This window comes from Protopterus annectens, chromosome 5.part0 (genome assembly GCF_019279795.1).
Source record: "Protopterus annectens isolate FY-2018-M chromosome 5.part0, PAN1.0, whole genome shotgun sequence".
Classification (NCBI taxonomy): domain Eukaryota; kingdom Metazoa; phylum Chordata; order Ceratodontiformes; family Protopteridae; genus Protopterus; species Protopterus annectens.
The window spans coordinates 1,770,379-1,790,892 of record NC_056735.1 but is presented as its reverse complement, the minus strand read 5'-3'; the positions used below and the strand labels follow the sequence as shown (position 1 = coordinate 1,790,892).

The 20,514-nt window shown below is 41.8% G+C and overlaps 1 protein-coding gene across 1 annotated transcript in view; it reads left to right on the top strand.

Annotated features, from left to right (window-relative positions):
• HERC2 (HECT and RLD domain containing E3 ubiquitin protein ligase 2) overlaps nucleotides 1–20,514 on the top strand; it is a gene marked incomplete in the record, with an annotated part of 3,551,743 nt that overhangs the window by 2,679,410 nt on the left and 851,819 nt on the right. The window contains 1 exon segment of the mRNA XM_044072055.1: nucleotides 14,949–15,093. Coding sequence (XP_043927990.1) covers nucleotides 14,949–15,093 — 145 coding nt within the window.

The following is a 20,514-nucleotide window of genomic DNA, read 5'->3' as shown; positions in this document are numbered from 1 at the left end:
AAGAAGTTGAGAACCTGAAAGAAAATCAACCAGAAAAGGTGAAGAAAAAACACTAGCTGGGAAGAATCCTGCAGCTGTTCAGCAAAAAGCAGTTCAAGCTTCACCTTTGCTATAGGAGAAAGCTTACAGTAATTTAGAGGAAAAATAAACCAGATGTACTCAGAGGTGATTAAAGTAAATGAAACATTGAAGGATTATATCAACTAAAATAAAAGTGTGGAAAAATAGAAGAAGCTTTAACTACCGATCAAAGACATTTTGTTGTAAGGAAAAAGTCTAAGGAGGAAATAAAAAAAAGTTTACCTAACAAAAAGTGAGCCAGCAGTCAGAAGGGGACTCTACTTCTCATTTATCTGATAGTTTAGTTTATAGAGAGTGCGCCAGTGAAACCTTTTCCAGTGTTCCAATGCAAGTTGCTTAAGAGACCAGAAAAAAAGCACAGGGGTTGATGAGAAGAATCAGGCATACCTTGGACTTGAACCAGAGTCTGGTGGTGAGGGATGGAGATGAGACCAGCAACACTGAAATTAGTGAATAAATGAGACTATAAAGCATTAATCACATTTGTGAAAAATGGCTTTGGAAGAAAAAGTGACTGAGAAAAGCTGTCAAACTTGTGGGTGGACTGTAAAGAATATACTCCACTTTGTCATTACCATTTAGAAGGGCACTAAAAAGGAGAAAAGTAACTGCAAGTAAAAGTTTGTTCTTACAAGTATTTGTATAAAACATTTCATGATATAAACTGCATGTTGTATATAGTAAAGCAGTGCGGTGTTGTGTTTAGTCAGGAGTTTTTTTAAATAGAGAAGGGGTCTTCAGTTACGATTGTATATGTTAGATATTAAACAAATACTTTTTAGTTGTAAAAAATGTAAGCTTTATTGTACAATAAGAGAGGAAAGGCTGGACAAAAGCAAGTTTAATATTAATATGCTGTGATCTTGGGTTGTTAGCATGGGGTGTAAAAGTATACTGATCATCTTGTATGTTTAATTAAGATGTTTTCTCTGATTTTTACAAGTGTGACTGTCTAGTTTAAGGCCCTTAGTTTAAGCTATAATCAAGCACATTTTGTAATCAAGTAGGCTTGAAAAATAAAACAAAATAATAAAAGCCATGAAAAATGCTAAGCTTCTTGCATCTGAAAAATGTGAGATAGGTTTAAATGGAGATGAGTAGAAACTACTTTTATAAAAGTAGTATAAAAGCCAGGTATTAGTGTGTGCATGTAGCATGAAAGTTGGAAATACACATTAAAAAAAAACTTTCAAATGTAATAGGTGGGGGAACAGTAGCTTATCATAAGGGTTGTGCCGTCCATATTATATTGGAATGTAAATGGCCTTACAGGTATAGACAAAAGGAAAGAGTATTAAGTTAAGAAATGCAGAGTGCAAGTAACAGTTCTCCAGGAGACACATTTGGAAAGCAGTGAGCATGTGAATTTGACAGAGAGGATTTCAGGATGAATATTCAGCAAAATATCAGGGACAAAGGAAAAGGGAGTAATTGTACTCATTTGCATTTGCTAGAAGAACTCCAATAGCAATAGAAGAGGAAAAAGGACAATAATGGGCTTATTGTCAAGGGAGGATGCTTATGCAGGCATATATTTATATTCCAACAAAAACTGCTACTATGCAGCTTAAGAAGGTTTGGGGAGAAATAATCCACTTTCAGCCAGGAATATTACTTTATAGGTGGAGACTGGAATTTGATTTGCAATAGGGATGATATATCAGGGGGACATAGAAGGGAAAACTTAACATAGGGTAGATTTCTGAAGAAGTTTATGAAAATATTTTGCATGTAAGATGTGAATTCAGTAGTAGGAAAGCTAATTTATCTATTAGTTCCCAAGGTACAATAACTGGGACAGACTAAAATTATACGGTGCTGGAATATGTGTATTTAATTGAAAACTTTGGCACACACACAATAATTTCATATCATGCACAGCTAAAAACTAAGGTAAAAATGCAAGATAATGAAGTAAAAATAAGACACTGGCACTTTCCAACATATCTGTTAAAAAGAGAGGAATTATTCAAGAGTTAGAAGGGAAGATATGATTATTTTCGGAAGTTATAGCTAGTAAGTGTGATGAAATGAAAATCTAATTTAAAAATAGGGTAGACGTAAGAGAAGGAGATATGGTTAACAAGTAGTAGGAATCACGTAGAGTGGCTAAGAAGGGTAAAGCTATTGCAGAATAAGGGGAATATCACAGAACAAGAGGAGGCACAAATGCAGAGTGCTAAAGAGAAAATAAGGGAGTGACTGGACAATATGCCTAAGTTTAGAAAGATTGCTGTTAAGCAGCTATTTTTTTTTTTTTTTGATAACTCCAGAGCATGGAAACTTTTAGCACAATGACTTAGACAGCAGAAAGTAGAAAGAAAGTGTTGTCACCAAACTTGGAAAGCCTATAACAAGAAAAATAACCAGAGGTCCTGTACAGGTATTGGAGATATTTCAGAAATGTTTTGAAAAATTGTATAAATCAGAGCTGTGGAAATCAAGAAAGAGCGCAAATGGAAATATTTATAGATGACAATTTATGCCAAGATTTGGAGGTAAATGACGCTGAACAATTAAGAGGTAAGATAGACAGGGAAGAGATAAAAGCAGTGATATTTAATCAATCTTCAGGAAAGTTTCCATGAACAGATGGTATTCCTATGGAAGTTAGGAAGGAAGAAAATAATAAAAAGATCTGGAAGACTTTATTTAACAATATTTTAAAGTGAGGGGAAGCACCAACATCTTGCAAGAGAGCTGTTGTGGATTTATCACGTGAATACTGTAAAGACCTATCAGACTTAGTTTCATATAGACCCATTTCAGTTTTAAACTGTGATTATAAAGTGTTTGTCTATACTAGCTAAAAGAATGTCAGAGGTATTGACAACATTGGTAGATATGTATCAGTGTAGTTTTGTGGATTGGAGGCGAACATTTGACAACATTAACAGAAAAATGATTACCCAGAGGGAGCAGAATGTAAGAAAAGACTGCAGTTTTTAGTGGGTCTTGATCAGGGTTGCCAGATTTCATACCGGCATGGTAGGGACGACAAAAAAAAAGTGAAGAGCAAAAAAAAAAAAAAGCTCTTTAATGAGGAACAGAGTTCCACATTAAAGGACACTAGATCTACACTAAACACAGAGCTTCTCGTGTTTAATGCAGAACATTGCAGTTCCGCATTCAACAGAAGTAGCTCCGTGTTTACCGATTTTTGATTAGCGCATGTACCGGCATACAGGCCAATCAAAAATCGCTAAACACGGAGCTACTTCTGTTTAATGCAGAACAGAAGAAGCTCCGTGTTTAGCGATTTTTGATTAGCCTGTATGCGGGATTTAAACCGGCAGGGCGGGACTCGGGATCAGGCTGCTGATCATCCCGGGACAGTCCCGCCCAAATAGGGACGTCTGGCAACCCTGGTCTTGATGCAGAAGAAGCATTTGACAAAGTAAGCTGGGATTTTATGAATAGAGCAACTTTTTTTTCACATTTAATTTGAGACTATTTCCTTGCACCAGTTAATTGCCCCAGCACAAATTAAGCCATATGTGTCAGTGGAGGATCTAATAACACCCAGTTTACATTTGTCTACAAACTTGTGCAACCATAGGCCAGGATTGTTGGCCTGGAGGTCTGAGAAGTAGGAGATAAGAGAGACCAGCACTGAATCCTATGGTACACCACTGGTAACTTTTTTTGCTGTCTGAAGTGGCATCTGAAGCTCTAATCACATGGGTCTGTCAGACGACTGGTTAGCTAGTCACTGCATCATATAAGGAGATTTATATGCAGATTTACAAATCTGTCAATGATGCCTGCATGGGAAACAGTGTCCAAGGCTTTGGCCAGGTCCAGATATGATATATGTACTGCATAACGTTTATCCACTGCTTTGGTTAGTTTTTCAAATAAGTAAATGAGGTTAAAGAGGCAGGACCTTCCTTTCACATAGCCAAATTGGTGAAGGCCCAGGCCTATGATATTTTCATTTTTAATAAAAAAGACAGGAAGATTTTCAGTGTCCAGATTAATGAGGTCTAAGGCAATATGCTGTATAGCTTTACATATGAGGCTAGTGAGACTAATAGTTCTGTAATTATCAGGGTCTGTGGTGGGTCACTGTTGTGTAATGGCATTAAGATGTCGGTTTTCCAAGCTCTGGGAATGTAACCAGTGGAGAGGCTTAGATTAAAGAGGTTGAATCAGGGTTCTTATAGGCCACATTTGTCACTGATAATTAGGCAACATGGTATATTATCAGGACTCATGGATGAGGTATTCCTGGCTTTTGAGAAGGCTGAGATAACTTATTCCATTGGAACAAAACAGAGATTGTGGAACCTGTGGAATAGCTGTAACTATAGGTGGAGTAAAATTTGCCAGCTATGATATTAATTATTCTGTTTAGGTCATAGTGTGCATTATTATTGTGGCCTAGCTCTAAACATGGTTGGGTATTCATTCGTAAACTAATACCCAGCTTCTTAAAGTATATATCCACACATAAATTGGTTCAGCTGTACCCATAACTGTGGGGACATGATGATGTGAAGTATTTAGGTGTAGGATTAAAAAATATTCTATTGTGGCAGCTAAGGATATGTGGAAAGAAACTAAACAAAAGGTAATACAAAAACTGGGAATTTGGAAGCTGTTGATTATGGATATGACTGGTAAGATGCTAACAATGAAAATGGTTTTAGTCTCTTTAATTTTACAATACAGATCAGGCATATTGTTATCAACGGAGGACAAGTCGTGGACCATAATTTGGTTAAAGAAATTAATCTGGGAGGGAACAAGGACAAGAGTTAAGTTGGATAAGTCTTTTCTCATAGAACAAATAGAGCTGTAGGTTCATAGGTAAGTACTAGGCTGACTGCCCTTATGGGCCATTTTGAGCCAAGCTACTTTCCCTTTTTGTAAAATAACCTTATAGCCTATAAATAACCTATATAACCTGGTTATAGATTGGCCTTACTCATTCCATGGTCAGTTAATTGCATATTACCCCTAGTCATAATAACTGGGATCATACTATAGATAATTTGAGGGAACCCATGTATGTTATAAAGCATTTAGGAGCTGCCTCTGTCCAGTAGTAGCACAGGGGGCAGTCCGGGGGTAAATTTTCTTTTTCCCCTTGTTTGGTATGCAGTAAAGGCTCATATACATAACATTAGCAAAAGCTTGCAAATCAAAGTGGAAAGGCATGGTAATGAAATACGGGCGGGAATTCAAAAAATAAGGAGAGATTATGATTGTGGTACAGACCCTTAAGGAGAATATCAACAGCAGTACAGAATGTTATGTTAAGAAAGTAGCAGAAATTATTCTAAGACCCCAAGTGAACCCAAGAATGAAAAAAGGAGATTTTACCAGAGAAGATAACTGCAAGTAGTAGGCACAGAGCTGTTGCTGTCTCATTTGGCATCTTGTTCTACCACCACCCCTGATTGTAGTACCCCTCAGCACTACCAAGGAAGAGAGCCAGGTCCTTATGCCCTACTCTCACACATGGTGAAAAAAAAATAAAAGGCCCCCTTTCTGATGTGGAGCTCCTCCTCCTCTTCTGAGGAAGACCAACAGGTCATAATGCCATATGCCGTCATGTTCTACATAACAGGAAAATTAAAAAATGCCAGATGTTCATTGTGTTACCCTGCTGCAGTCATCACACTTGGGTTATCCTGCCGTCAGGCGGTCCCGCAGTCAGCCCGAATTCCAAAGTCTTGGTCCGGCATCAGTTGCTGTTGCTTCTTCCCTGACGTCAGTGAGTCAGGGGTATATAAGAGGCATCCGAAGCCATTTTCTTCAGTCTCTCTTGCCACGCGGTGCCCGAAGCAGAAGCAGTTTGCAAGTGCCGGTCGGCCGACACCTGAGATTTTCGATTTGAATTTCAGTCCGAATTCTTCAATAAAGCTAAGTACCCAGTTGGGGAACATTTTCTTGCCTCAGTCCGATGTCAGAAAAAGTTAACAATTGCATTTCTTGTGGGAAGCAAATACCTCATAAGGACTTCCATTCTTATTGTATTCCTTGCCTAGGCCCAGACCATGACGTCGCAGGTTGTCGGTTTTGCGCTAGGTTTAATAAATGCACTATCAAACGCCGTTTTGACTTCGCACAGCATTACTTTGGTAGGAAATTTAATTATATCATGCCGTCAGAGCAGCCGACGACCGCAATTCATAAAAAACGCAAGGATAAAGACAGGCAGCCTAGGAATAAGCCAGACCCTGAGGCCTCAGATGGGCCTGTCGCCAGTTCTCCGGTTTTCAGTGAGGCGCCTACGCAGCCCCTGACGACCGCAGAGCTGGAACCCCAGACAGCTGCCAACTCCCAAGCGGAGTCTACTAGGCCGACGCAGCCATCTACCGACACTGGAGTAGAATTAGACACCGGTGCAGAGGAAACACCTTAGTTTGCAGAAGGTGTCTTCAGACCGACTACACTCACCATTAAATCTTATGCTAAGCTTAAAACTCCTTTAAAACCTAAGAAAACTGTTTATCAGTCTACAGGTCAAGGCCCCATGCCTAAGAAACAGATGCCTAAGATGCCTGAAGATTTAATTACCCTTATCAGGGGTTCCCATCCCCCTCCTGATAAAAGACCAAGACAAGAGGAGGATTATGCATCCTCTGACCAGGTTTCTCTCTCCTCAGATTCTTCTGAGGAACAGGATTACACTTTTCCACCTTATGAGGATTCTGATGCTGAAGACTCTATTCCCTCAGCATCTCCCCTGAAGACAACTCCTTTGGGGAAACATTACATACCATGAGGGAACATTTCCACTGGGAAGGCCAGGATTACTCAGATTCTAAGAAAAGGCTACAAGAGTTCCTTTTATTACCCCAGCACAGACCTCTTGCCATCCCTCCTATTTTAGATATTGTGGATGATGTCTACTTGGAGTCTAGTTTAAATCCAGACTCTCTACCTCCTGTTCCAGCCAAACCAGACAGATACTACAGAGTACCTGACTCACACAAATTCCTTTATAAAAGCCCTGTAGCTGACCCAGAAACCATATCCCAGGGTCCCAAGGGAGCAAAAACTTCTGTGGCTAAAAATCCTGTGCCCTCTGAAAGAGATTCCAGAGCCCTAGATAGATGGGGAAAGAAAATATACACCTCTGCAACTCTGGCTACGAGAGCATTAAATTACCATTTTCACATGTTGAAATATCAACAATTCCTGATGTCTCAGTTAAAACAAAAAATGAGCACATATTCAGAACAGCCTGAATTCAAGGAAATGCAGGATCTGTTGCATGCAGCTGAACAGGTGGGCAAGCATACTTTACAATGCGGATTTGACTTACTGGAAGCTTCCTGTAGAGCAGCTGTTACTGGCCGTGTCATTCGTAGACATGCTTGGTTAAAAGAGCAAACCCTCCCTGACCATGTTAAAGCAAAATTATTAGATGCACCTTTACAACAGGATGTATTATTTGGTGACAAAGCAGAAGAGGTTTTAAAGAAAATGGAGGATAAGGCTAAATCTATGCAAACGGTCAAGGATTTCTTGCAGGTACAACCCCCTCGCTTCAGCAGAAATTGGCCAACAAAAATTGGTCCTTTCCAGCTTCAGACAGATCACAGAGGGGCAAATACAGATGCCCAAGGGGCAGAGGTCAGTCACAGGGCCCTTACAAACCTTGCCAATGGGGTTCTGCTACTCAGAAAGGAGGAGAAGACAGGCCCCAAGCTAGCAGAAGGCAGACACAGTGACTCTGTCCTCAAACTACCAAGGAAATTCTCTCCTGGCAACACCCTTGGGAGGAAAACTAGCATTTTTTGCGGACAGCTGGCACATCATCACAAAAGACAAATGGGTTCTAAACATTGTCTCTCAAGGATACAGATTCCACTTTCATACCTTACCAAGGATCAAAGGAATGCCAAACCTGCCACCAAATCAATGGGCAGAGGCACAAAAACAAATTACAGCTCTCATGAACATGAGAGACATTCAACAGGTACCTACACAGGAGCAAGGACAAGGATTTTACTCAAGACTCTTTCTAGTCCCAAGAAAGGACAAAGCATGGAGACCCAATCTGGATCTTTCAATTCTGAACACCTACCTGCAAGTACCAAAATTCAAGATGCTAACACTACAGCAGCTTCTTCCCATGCTGGGCAAGAATGCTTGGCTAGTAACGGACCTCAAGGAGGCATACCTGCATGTCCCTATCAGACAAAATTGCAGAAGATACCTCCGCTTCATTGCAGGTTCAACGCATTATCAATTCTCTGCACTGCCGTTTGGCTTATCTACTGCGCCCAGGGTCTTCACAAAATGCTTGGCACCAGTAATTGCATACTGCAGACAAAGAGAAATTCAAATATACCCATACCTGGACGACTGTCTTATTCAAGCAGAAAGCAAGGACATTCTTTTACAGCATCTGGCATTTGTCAAACACCTTCTAAGTTGCCTAGGGTACACAGTAAACGAAAAGAAAACAGAACTAGTGCCCTCACAAAACATAATATTCCTGGGTGCCAGCTTGAATACAACGGCCCAGATGGCTTATCTCACGCCAGACAAACAACAACAGCTGTTTCAATATTTCAAAATAATGGCAACAAAGACCCAACTCCCTGCAAGAAAAATTCTGCAGGTGGGATTCATGGCATCTTGCATACTACTAATACCATTTGCAAAACTGCATATGAGGAAATTACAATGGTACCTGAAAAGTGTATGGACTCAGCACAGCCACAGCTTGGAAACAATGATTCCACTCATTCCCTGGCTTCAACAGGAGTTTCTATGGTGGGCACAGGCATGTCACCTCAACAAGGGTCAGCCTTTCACCTTATCCACAGCCAGGCAAACTATGACAACAGATGCATCGGACTATGCCTGGGGAGCACACATGGCAGGACAGTGCATTCAGAGCAAATGGACTACAGATCAGAGACACCTGCACATCAATCAAAAAGAAATGCTAGCAGTGCAGAATACCCTAACAGCTTTCAAGGACCTTCTACACCCAGGACAACTACTAATAAGGACAGACAACACCACAGTTATATGGTACATAAGCAAGGGGGGCACACATTCCTACCCTCTCTGCAGGCAAGCAATGACCTTGTGGAATACTGCACTGTCTTACCAGGTTTAATTACAAGCACAATTCCTGCCAGGAAAGAAAAACACATTGGCAGGCGACCTAAGCAGAAACATCATGGATCCACACAAATGGAAACTAGATCCACAAATATTTGCAATGATAGTTCAAAAATGGGGACGCCCAGACATAGATCAGTTTGCAAGCACCCACAACCACCAACTTCAAAAATTTTGCACAAGGACCTTCCATCCACTAGCTTGGAAAGTGGACGCGCTCTCATTCAGTTGGAACAGTGTATGCCTTCCCTCCACTGCCTCTTCTAGCAAAGGTACTGCTGAAAGTCAGATTAGAGAGGCCATAAATGATTCTCGTTGCACCAGACTGGCCACACCAACATTGGTATCCAATTTTAAGGATCATGGCCCAGGGCCCACCATGGATTTTGCCACAAATTCCTCACCTGCTCACCCAGCGAGACAATCTGATTCTACACAGCCAGCTCAAGACTTTAAACCTGGCTGCATGGCAATTTACCTAAACAACCAGCCAACACCTTTATCCAAAGCTGTTATGGATGTCATTCTGGAGATCAGGAGGCCCAGCACCAGGAAAACCTATTCAGACAAATGGAAAAGATTTTGCGCCTGGAACCAGGTTAAAGGCCTAAATCCCCTGGAGCCAAACATTCCTCAGATTCTACAATATTTAACTGAGATGTTACACAAAGGACTTTCCTTTTCATCTATTAAGATTCACGCCTCAGCAATTTCAGCTCATTACAGCACGGATCCTCCTTTATTTTCACATCCACTCCTAAGACAGTACCTCAGAGGGGCTAAAAACTTAAGACCACCAAGGAGAGCTCCAACACTTACTTGGGATCTCAACTTTGTCCTGGAAAAGCTTACACTGCCGCCCTTTGAACCAGCTTTTTCAACTGATTTAAAATTTATTTCATGGAAAACTGCCCTACTACTAGCAATAACCTCAGCTAGAAGAGTCTCAGAGCTACAAGCACTAATGGCAGTGTAACCTTTCCTCATTTTTCATCAAGACAGAGTTTCTCTACGAACTAATCCTTCCTTTATGCCAAAGGTGGTATCCACTGTGGCCCTAAACCAAACCATTCACTTGCCCACCTTCTTCCCATATCCCCAGAACAAAGGAGAAAGACTCCTGCACTCTTTGGACATTCACAGGCAATTACGTTACTACTTGGATAAAACTAAGGCTTTCAGAAAAACTGACCAGCTCTTTGTAGCCTATGCTACAGGATCACAAGGAAAAGCTATCTCAAAACAGACCATTTCTAAATGGATAGGACATTGCATACGTTTCTGCTACACACATCATGGGAAACCAGTACCTGCTAACATTAGGTCCCACTCCACCAGGGCTACAGCTACATCAGCAGCCTTTCTCAGGGGAGTGCCAACCAAGGATATTCTAGAAGATGCTACTTGGAGTTCAGTGCACACCTTCACCAAACACTATCACTTACCTCTTTACTCTAAGACTAGAGCTGGTTTTGCCACTGCAGTTTTGCAGGGCCTACTAGCTTCTTCTAACCCTGTTTGACTCCACCTCCCCTCCTTAGCTTTGGGATTCAACCCAAGTGTGATGACTGCAGCAGGGTAACACGATGAACATAGTACAGTTTTGTACCTACCATAAATGTAGATGTTCCGAGTGTTCACCCTGCTTCAGTCCAGGTTACCCTCCATCCCCTCTGAACTAGCTGAACTTATCTCTACCACTTTATCCTATACTACCTCTGTGGTGTATTTGCTTGTACCTAAGGGTTTTGTTTTATTTTTATATAACAATATGTGTGTGTATATATATATATATATATATATATATATATATATATATATATATATATATATATATATATATATGGGTCTACTTCTAATGCCCGATTACATAAATAACCGGCGCCAGAAACCCGAACAACACACAAACCGACCAACGCGCGCACGAACACCATAACACCGACACACTACCGTCAACAACACAGTACACTACAACATATATCCACTAGCCCTAACCCAAACCCCTAACCCTAAGGTCCGACACTACCGCACACACTCCCCCTGCCTGCACCCTAACCTCCCTAACTCACTTACACACCCCAAACCCCAAGCTCCGACACTACCCCTACCTGCACCCTAACCCTAACTCACTTACACACCCCAAACCCCAAGCTCCGACCTACCGCACACTCACCTATCACACACCTAACCCTACATCCCTCGTATTCAACACTTACCTGTCCGCTCCCTACTCCTACATCCCTCACTATCGCATACTTACCAGGTCGCACACATTCCCTTATTCGTCTTCCCCGGCTGCGGGATTGGCGTGTCGTCAAACGGTCATTAATGTTTCGTTTCTGGCGTCGGTTATTTCCTGTCGTGCGGGTTTCGGCATTAGAAGGAGACCCATATATATATATATATATATATATATATGTATGTATATATATATATATGTATGTATGTATGTATATATATATATATATATATATATATATATATATATGTATGTATATATATATATATATATATATATATATATATATATATATATATATTTTGCCTACCTTTTGGGGGCACCTGACATCTGGGGCAAGAAAAACTGAAGAAAATGGCGTCAGATGCCTCTTGTATACCCCTGACGCACTGACGTCAGGGAAGAAGCGACAGCAACCGACGCCGGACCAAGACTTTGGAATTCGGGCCGACTGCGGGACCACCTGATGGCAGGATAACCCAAGTGTGATGACTGCAGCAGGGTGAACACTCGAACATCTACATTTATGGTAGGTACAAAACTGTACTTTCTACAATCTGGTGCTCCTCCTTTCTAGGAGTAGTTCCCAGTCCTAATACCCTAACGATCCACTGATCCAGTGTAACACACACATTTATGTGCGGAGAAAAAGCGATATGCCAATCATACACACATTGCTCCCAGGGTGGCAGTTTCCTTCACCCCCCCCATTCTAGCTGTTGCTCCCTGCCAGGAATTGATAACCTATTGTCGACAAAGTGAAAGAGATAGTGGAGTGCTGAGGCAAAGACCAGCTCTGTATTCAGTCTAGAACAAAAGCTGCTGTTAAAAAAGGGATAATCAGTAGGGCACATAAAATATTACATGATAAGTATAAGAAACAGTCACAAGTTAGAAAAGATTGGTAAGAAAGAATGGAAAGACAGTTTGCTAAGGAACAATGCGAGGACATCTGTATAGCTCCCAAGTGTCCAACAGCGTCCAGAATGTTTAGGATTTTTGCATGGAAGTGTTTGCTTAGATATTTTGTTTACCCAGAGTAGAACAGGTAACTTTTCCTGAGGTACACAGTAGTTTCTCAAAGTGTAATGGGGAAAAGTGAAGTAAATGGAAACATGTTTTTGAGAGTGTGAAGGGATGGCAGATTTAAAAAAATGTCCTACAGATTACTGTGTGATAAATGTTGTGGGAGCAAATGAAATATATTTTTTGAGCTGGGATATAGGATCTGAATTGGTAAGTCTTAATGCTGATTTGTTCCCAAGAAAGCTGCTACTAAAAAGTGGACATCAAAATATAAGCCATGTATAACTGAAGTATTAAATATTATTAAACAATAAAAGAACTGGAGGTGAGATCTTTAGAAAAGGGAAGTGGCAGTTTACATAGAAGGTGAATTTGTAGGAACTGTCCATTCAGGGTCATTTTGAGGAGGAGGAGTGAAATTTAAGGGCGGGAAGAACCTGAACAATTTGTGGAAGATTAAAGTGAATGATAATAGTTACACAAGAAAGCATACATGTATGATGCAGGAAACTAAAGAAAATGTTTTACAGTGTTTGTATTTTTTCTATAACTGTATGCATACCCATGCCATTGTTAAAAGTGTGTGAATTTAATAAAGGTGTTTAAAAAAGATGATGAAAAGGCTGTCAAATAGTGTCCCACTTAATGTCTGTTTTGGAAACAAATTGAGCAATTTTGTGAAAGAAATGTTTAAATATGCCTTTTTGCAACTTTCCTAGACAAAAAAAAAATCATGCTTTAGGTGTGCTTTCTCCAAAGAGAAATGACTCAGTCAGAAAATATCATTAGTATCCTGTTTGTTCATAGACTATACATATACTTAATTCACTTTTACCGTAAGTTTAATCTAGTAAGCATGGAAATCTAGTTTTTAAACCAGAAGTCATTTCCACAACGGTCATAAGCCATTCCACTGTAAATAATCTCTTGCATTCAAGACACTATGCTTTATTTGTACTTCTTTTTTTCTCTCTGTGACAGTTGTCATCATTTCACTGCCTTTGCTTAATGTTTAGCCTTCCAAATAAGGCACTGTGCTGTGAAATGTGCTTGCATTGCTGCAGCTGTAAGAGCTTTGACTTGTAAATTATTTTCTGCGTGGCTGTGGTATATTTTATGTCACTGTTTTTTTTCTTATTTTCCTAATATTAAACCTTTGTTACTGTGTTCTGAAGGGCATGTCCGTGACCAGTCCTGGTCTGGATCAGGCTATTTGAGTAGCACACTGTTTTAAGTAACTCTGTTCATTGTTTTCCTTTATTACTTGGTGAATATGGTTAGCTCGATCAACTCCGGAATGGGCACTCAATGTGGTATGTTTGTGTTTGCTGCTTCCATGTGGTAGCGATTGCTGAAGAATCACATTTTCCTGTAGATTGTCACTCTGATCTCAGAGTCTGAGAAAAAGAGCAAGTCATATTTTATTTATTTTGCACACTGATCCCTCTTTCTGAGAGTTGCAGCAGCTTTGGAATGAGAGTAATTTGTGGGAGGTATATGAGACTGAGGCTGGCTGGGCTTCCTGGCTGCACAAATGTATGTTTTTTTTTTTTTTTTTTTTTTTTAATTTTTGGGTGGTACATTAACATTACACTTCATTCTCATTCAACAATAGGTGCTAAGGAAATTTACTTAAGCAAATAGTTTCAGGCAGTGAGGGTTAATGTTTTGCATTTTGATGGACTCGGTGCTAAGAAATGATGGGAAAAGCCTCCGTCTGTGTAAGAAATTGTACTGCAGCAGTGATGCCTAATAATGATAGTCTAGTTACAGGAGAATGATCATTGTAACAGATGTTCAAAAAGTAGGATGCCTACTGCAGTATAGTTTCATGCCTACCCACCCATCTATAGGGCTGTTTGTTTCTCAGGTTGCGTTGCAGGGCCATTCTTCCAGGACACCTGAGTAAAATTGGAAGACTCTCTTAGTGAGTGGGAACAGCATAAATAAGTTCGGGCTGTCTTTAAGAGGACTTTTGGACATGTTTGTTAATGACTTCTTACTCCACAGCAGAAGAGAGAGAGCAGGTTGTCTTTTTTACTGAACATTATACTGCTAGTCTTAGCATGGGGAGGAAATTGACTTCACTTTGGGGGAACATCTGACATCTCTAGAAAGTTATACAAGGAGAAAGGATGTCCACCTACAGCTAATTCCCATTGTAGTATAATGACGCAAAAATTATTTTAAAATACTTTTTTTGTTGTGAAAATGAAATGATCCTGTTAAAATATCTACTGTAATAGTGAATATGCTTGCACCAATGTACTTTTTTTCCTCTCATTTCAGTATGTATACTTCAGATAGTGCTGTGTTAATGGCATTCAGCATTAATGAAGCTACAGCATAGGACTGGGTTACTGTATAGAACAAGTTGTCAGTGTAACAGTAAGGAAGGTTTAGTTTGCAATGTATGAATTTTACTGACTTGAGTGTGCTTTAAAATACCAGTGAGAAAAATGCTAAGCAAGCTGATGACAGGTGTTTGCTTTACTTGTGTTTTTAGGGGCAAGGGTGATTACTTCAGGCTGGGTCATGGCACTGATGTGCATGTTCGAAAGCCCCAGGTTGTTGAAGGTCTCCGCGGAAAGAAGATTGTCCATGTGGCCGTAGGTGCATTGCACTGTCTTGCAGTTACAGAGACAGGCCAGGTAGGTTGCAAGAGTTATTAATCATGCTTATTAGCTGCGACTGTATGTAATACCTTTTAATAGCTAAGAATTCAGTTGTTTACTGTGTATTCCCATGGTTAAAAGAAAGGTAAACTGTGGATGACAGGTAAAGAAATCCTGCCCTAGATTCAGATATGCAATAGCAGTTTTGTGTTCAGTCTTCCTGAACAGAGCATTGTTTATTTTATTGGTAATCTTAGCTGCACTGCAGACCTAGTCCTTGTGAGTTAGTTCTCATAGAATCTTATTATCAGCTCACACCTGATGATGAGTCAAGTCAGGAGTGGTGGGACCATAAAGTACAGTTTTGTACCTACCATAAATGTAGATGTCCGATAGGTATGCATCTGCAGTCCTTACATATGGGTTGTCCTGCCTCAGGCAGCCCTTCGGTCAGCCGGATTCCAAAGTCTGGGTCCAGCGTCGGCTGATGTCCCCCTTTCCCCGATGTCAGAGCGCCTGGGGTATAAGAGAGTCAGCCGACGCCATCTTCCTCAGTGTTTCTTGCCCCAGATGCCAGGTGCCCTCTAAGGAAGGCTAAATTTGGAGAAATGCAAAATATTCCAAACATGCACAGTAATAAAAAACAAATACACCATAATAGATAACCCCAGCTAGCTATAAGAGGGATAAGTACCCAAGAAATACCACAGAGGGGAAGGAGGGAGGGAAAACCTGACTGCAGATGCATACCTATCGGACATCTACATTTATGGTAGGTACAAAAACTGTACTATGTCCTTTAAGGATGCATCTGCAGTCCTTACATATGGGTAGAATACCATAGCCAAGCTGGGGGTGGTAGGATCTAAGAAAATGATGGTGTAGCTAAAATGCCCTGCAGGACTGCCGTAGCAAAGCCTGATCTGGAATATAAGGGCAAATTGTAATGCTTGGAAAATATATGCACGGAGCTCCATGTAGCAGCTTCTAAAATGTCCTTGGTAGCCACCCCTCTTAAAAAGGCTGTGGAGGTGGCCGTGGCTCTGGTGGAATGAGGCCTGATGTTAGCTGGCACAGCTTTCGCATGGTAAGAGTAGCAGAATCGAATGCAATTTCCTATCCATTTTGAAATTGTCTGTTTGGAAATTGCTTTGCCTTGGATGCCTGCAGCATATGCTACCAACAGCTGGTCAGTTTTTCTGAAAGTCTTAGTTCTGTCCAAGTAGTAGCGTAACTGTCTGTGAATATCCAGGGTATGCAGAAGTTTTTCTCCCTTGTTTTGCGGATCTGGAAAGAAGGTAGGCAGGTGAATAGCTTGGTTCAATGAGACCCTGGATACCACCTTTGGCATGAATGAAGGATTGGTTCTCAAGGAGAGACTGTCCTGATGAAAAATAAGAAATGGTTGTACTGCCATTAGTGCCTGCAATTCAGATACTCTTCTTGCTGAGGTTATGGCCAGAAGGAAGGCAGTCTTCCAAGACAGGAACTGTAACTCTGAAGATGCTGCTGGTTCAAAGGGAGGTAGAGTCAACTTTTCCAACATGAAGTTAAGGTCCCATGTAGGCACTGGTGGTTTTCTTGGAGGATTGATGTTTTTAATTCCTCTTAGAAACTGCCTTAGGAGAGGATAAGAGAAGACAGGTGGATCAGTATTGTATTCTGCTGAAATTGCTGAAGCATGATTTTTTATGGAAGAGTAAGAAAGGCCATTGTGGAGCATTTCTGCCAAGTATTCCAGGATATGTGCCATGCTCATCACTGTGGCATCTAGGCCCTTTGCGGTGCTCCAAGTGTGGAATCTTTTCCATTTTGCTGAATATGTCTTTCTCGTGGAAGGTCTGCGAGCTTCCATGATGATATCCTTCACTCTCTTCGATAGCTTTTCCTGGTGAGGGCTCAAGGTATTCTCCAGGCTGTCAGCTGCAGGGTTTTCAGGCTGGAGTGCAGAGGTTTGTAATTGTGCTGTGTCAGAAGGAGTGGCCATTGTGGTAGAGGCCACGGTTTCGTGTGTGACAGGCATCGTAACAGTGGGTACCAGTGCTGCCTTGGCCAGTCCGGGGCTATTAGAATCACTTTTGGCTGTTCTGTCCTGATTTTCAGTAAGACCCTGGTCATTAGTGGAAGAGGTGGGAATGCATACACTGTTAGAGTATTCCAGCTGAAAGAGAGGGCGTCCACTTTCCATGCTTGTGGGTGGTATGTCCTTGAACAGAATTTCTTCAGTTGATGATTGTGGTGGGAGGCAAAAAGATCTATGTCCGGCCTTTCCCAAAATTGTGTTATCTGAAGGAAGATGTCTGGGTGTAGCATCCATTCGTGTGGATCCATGGTATTTCTGCTTAGGCTGTCCGCCAGTATATTGTCTTTTCCTGGCACAAACTGGGCTTGCAGCTCTATATTGAGTTTTAGGGAAAGTTCCCAAAGATTCATTGCTAGTCTGCAAAGAGGGGTAGGAATGGGTACCTCCTTGCTTGTTTATGTACCACATAACTGTGGTATTGTCTGTCCTTATTAGCAGGTGGCCTTGATGCAGAAAGTGCTTGAAGGCCTCAATTGCATGCATCACTGCCAGCATTTCCTTTTGGTTTATGTGCATGCACAATTCTTTCTGAGACCATAGTCCTTGGATGCATCTGTCCTCCATGTGTGCTCTCCATCCATGGTCTGAAGCATCCGAGGTAATGGTTTGGCTGGTTACTGGTTTGCTGAAAGGCAGACCCCTGTTTGAGTGGCTTGCTTGGGCCCACCACAGGAATTCCTTTTGAAGGCATGGAATGAGTGGTATCAAAGCTTCTAGGCTGTGATTGTGCTGAGACCATAAACTCCTTAGGTACCATTGTAGTTTTCTCATATGCAGCCTTGCTTGTGGAATCAGAAGAGTGCACGATGCCATGTAACCCAGGGCCTGCAGGATTTTCCTTGCAGTCATCTGAGTTTGTTTTGTCAGATTTTTGAATTAATCCGGTAGTTGTCTTTGTTTTTCTTCTGTGAGAAAAGCCATTTGGGTGGTTGTATCTAGTTCCGCACCCAGAAAAGTTATTCTTTGGGATGGTGCAAGTCTTGACTTGTGAATGTTGACTGTGTATCCCAAGGCCTGCAGAAGGCGGATGGCACAATTCAAATGTTTTTCCAAAGTTTGTTGGCTGTCCGCTTGTATAAGGCAGTCGTTCAGATACGGGTATATTTGAATCCCCTGAAGTCTGCAGTGTGCAATTACTGATGCCAGGCATTTCATGAATACTCTGGGCGCAGTAGATAAGCCAAAGGGCAATGCTGAGAATTGATAATGCTCTGAACCTGCAAGAAATCTGAGGTGTCTTCTGCAACTTTGTCTGATAGGGGCATGCAGGTATGCCTCCTTGAGGTGTAGAGTTACCAGCCAAGACCCCTTGCCCAGCATGGGAAGGAGTTGCTGTATGGTCAGCATTTTGAATTTTGGCACAATGAGATAAGTATTGAGTGCGGACAAATCGAGAATAGGCCTCCATTGTTTTTCTTTTCTTGGGACAAGGAATAGTCTGGAATAAAATCCTTGGCCTTGTTCTGCGAGAGGAACCTTTTCTATAGCTTTCATTTGCAATAAGTTGGCAATTTGTTTTACAGCCTCTGCCCTTTGATTTGGTGGCAGGTTTGGCATTCCTTTTCTTTTTGGTAATGTATGGAAATGGAACCTGTATCCTTTGTCTATTATTTGCAGTGTCCATTTGTCCCTTGTAATACTGTGCCAATTTCTTGAGAACAAAGACAATTTTCCGCCCAAAGGTGCTTCTAATTGAGCCCTGGTTGGCGGGATCAAGGAGAAGTCATTGAGTCTGTCCTTGTCCAGCAGTTGTTGGTCCTGCACTACCTCGCTGGTTAGGAGGCTGCCATTGACGTCCTCTGTAGGAGCCTCTAGCTTGCCCTCTACCTCTGGCACGCCTGTTCTTGCCTCTTTGATATCTCTCTTCCGGAAAGGACCAATTCTTAGAAGGCCAATTTCTGCTGAATCTTGGTGGTTGTACCTGGAGGAAATCTTTGACTGTTTGTACAGATTTAGCCTTTTCCTCAAATTTCTTTAAGACCTCCTGAGCAGTAGAGCCAAATAACTTTTGCTTTTCTAGTGGAGCATCCAGAAGCTTAGCCTTAACATGATCTGGCAGAGATTGTTCCTTCAGCCACGCACGTCTACGTATGACTGCACCTGTCATTGCTGACCTACATGAAGCTTCCAATGCATCATAACCACACTGCAAGAAATGGTTGCTAACCTGTTGTGAATTATGTACCATATCCTGAAGTGGCTTACGGTCTAGGGGTTCAGGAGAAGACAGCTTTTTCTGCAATTCATCCAACAAATACTCTTGGTACTGTATCATATGAAATTGACAATTTAAAGCCCTCATAGACAGAGTGGAAGAAGTATACACTTTTTTACCCCATCTCTCTAAAGCCCTGGACTCCCTTTCAGAGGGGAGTGGATTTTTAGTAGTGGCAGCTGCAACCCCTTTAGGACCCTGGGAAATAGTTTCTGGGTCAGCAGAGTGGGCCTTGTAAAGGAAATGATGCGAGTCCGGGACCCTGTAGTACCTATCGGGTTTAACAGGAGCCGGAGGAAGGGTGTCAGGGGTAGTGCTAGACTCAGAATACACATCATCAATGACACTTAAAACAGGAGGAATAGCCAAAGGTCTATGCTGAGGTAAATGAAGAAAAGTCCTTAATCTCTTCCTGGAATTGGAGAATTCCTGGCCCTGCCATTGGAAATGCTCTCTCATGGAGTGAAGGGTCTCCCAAAAGGACAGCTCTTCAGGAGGGGAGGCAGAGGGAATGGATTCCTCTGCATCAGAATCCTCGTAGGCCGTGAAGGCCTCCTCCTGGTAATCTGATAGAGCAGAGCCATCAGAGGCCTCATCAGAGGACTGAGGATCAGTGGACTCAGCCCTAGGCCTTTTGCCTAGAGGGGGTTGAGAGCCTCTGTCCGGATGAGGCTGGGATCCCCTGATTAAGGAAATAAGATCCTCAGCCAAACTTAGTATCTGTGAACCTGTAGTGGATCCCTGAGAAATAGTCTTGGGAGGCAGAGTTTTTTGTTGCTTAGCAGCTTTAGCCCTAGTGAATGCTTTAATGGACATGGATGCAGGGGGCCTGGCTGCTCCACGTGCTGGGGTAGTCTTGTCTAAGGGAATGGTGTCGGTAGTTTCCTGAACACCGGTTTCCGAGGGTAAATCCATAACCGACTCAGAAGAAGCCTCCGGGGCCGAGGCTGTCGGTTGTACCGTTTCCACTGTCGGAAGTACCAAGGACTCTGTTTCAGCCGAGACCGAGACACTCGCGGTAGGCCTAGGCGTGGTTTCAGCCGAAACATGGTCCACGTGTGTCGGTCCTTGTCCTTCCGTTTTTTGGTTAAATGAGAAGTCGGAGTCTCCGGCATTTTATAAGAGAAACTAGCCCCAAAAAATTCCTCTGCAAACTCCA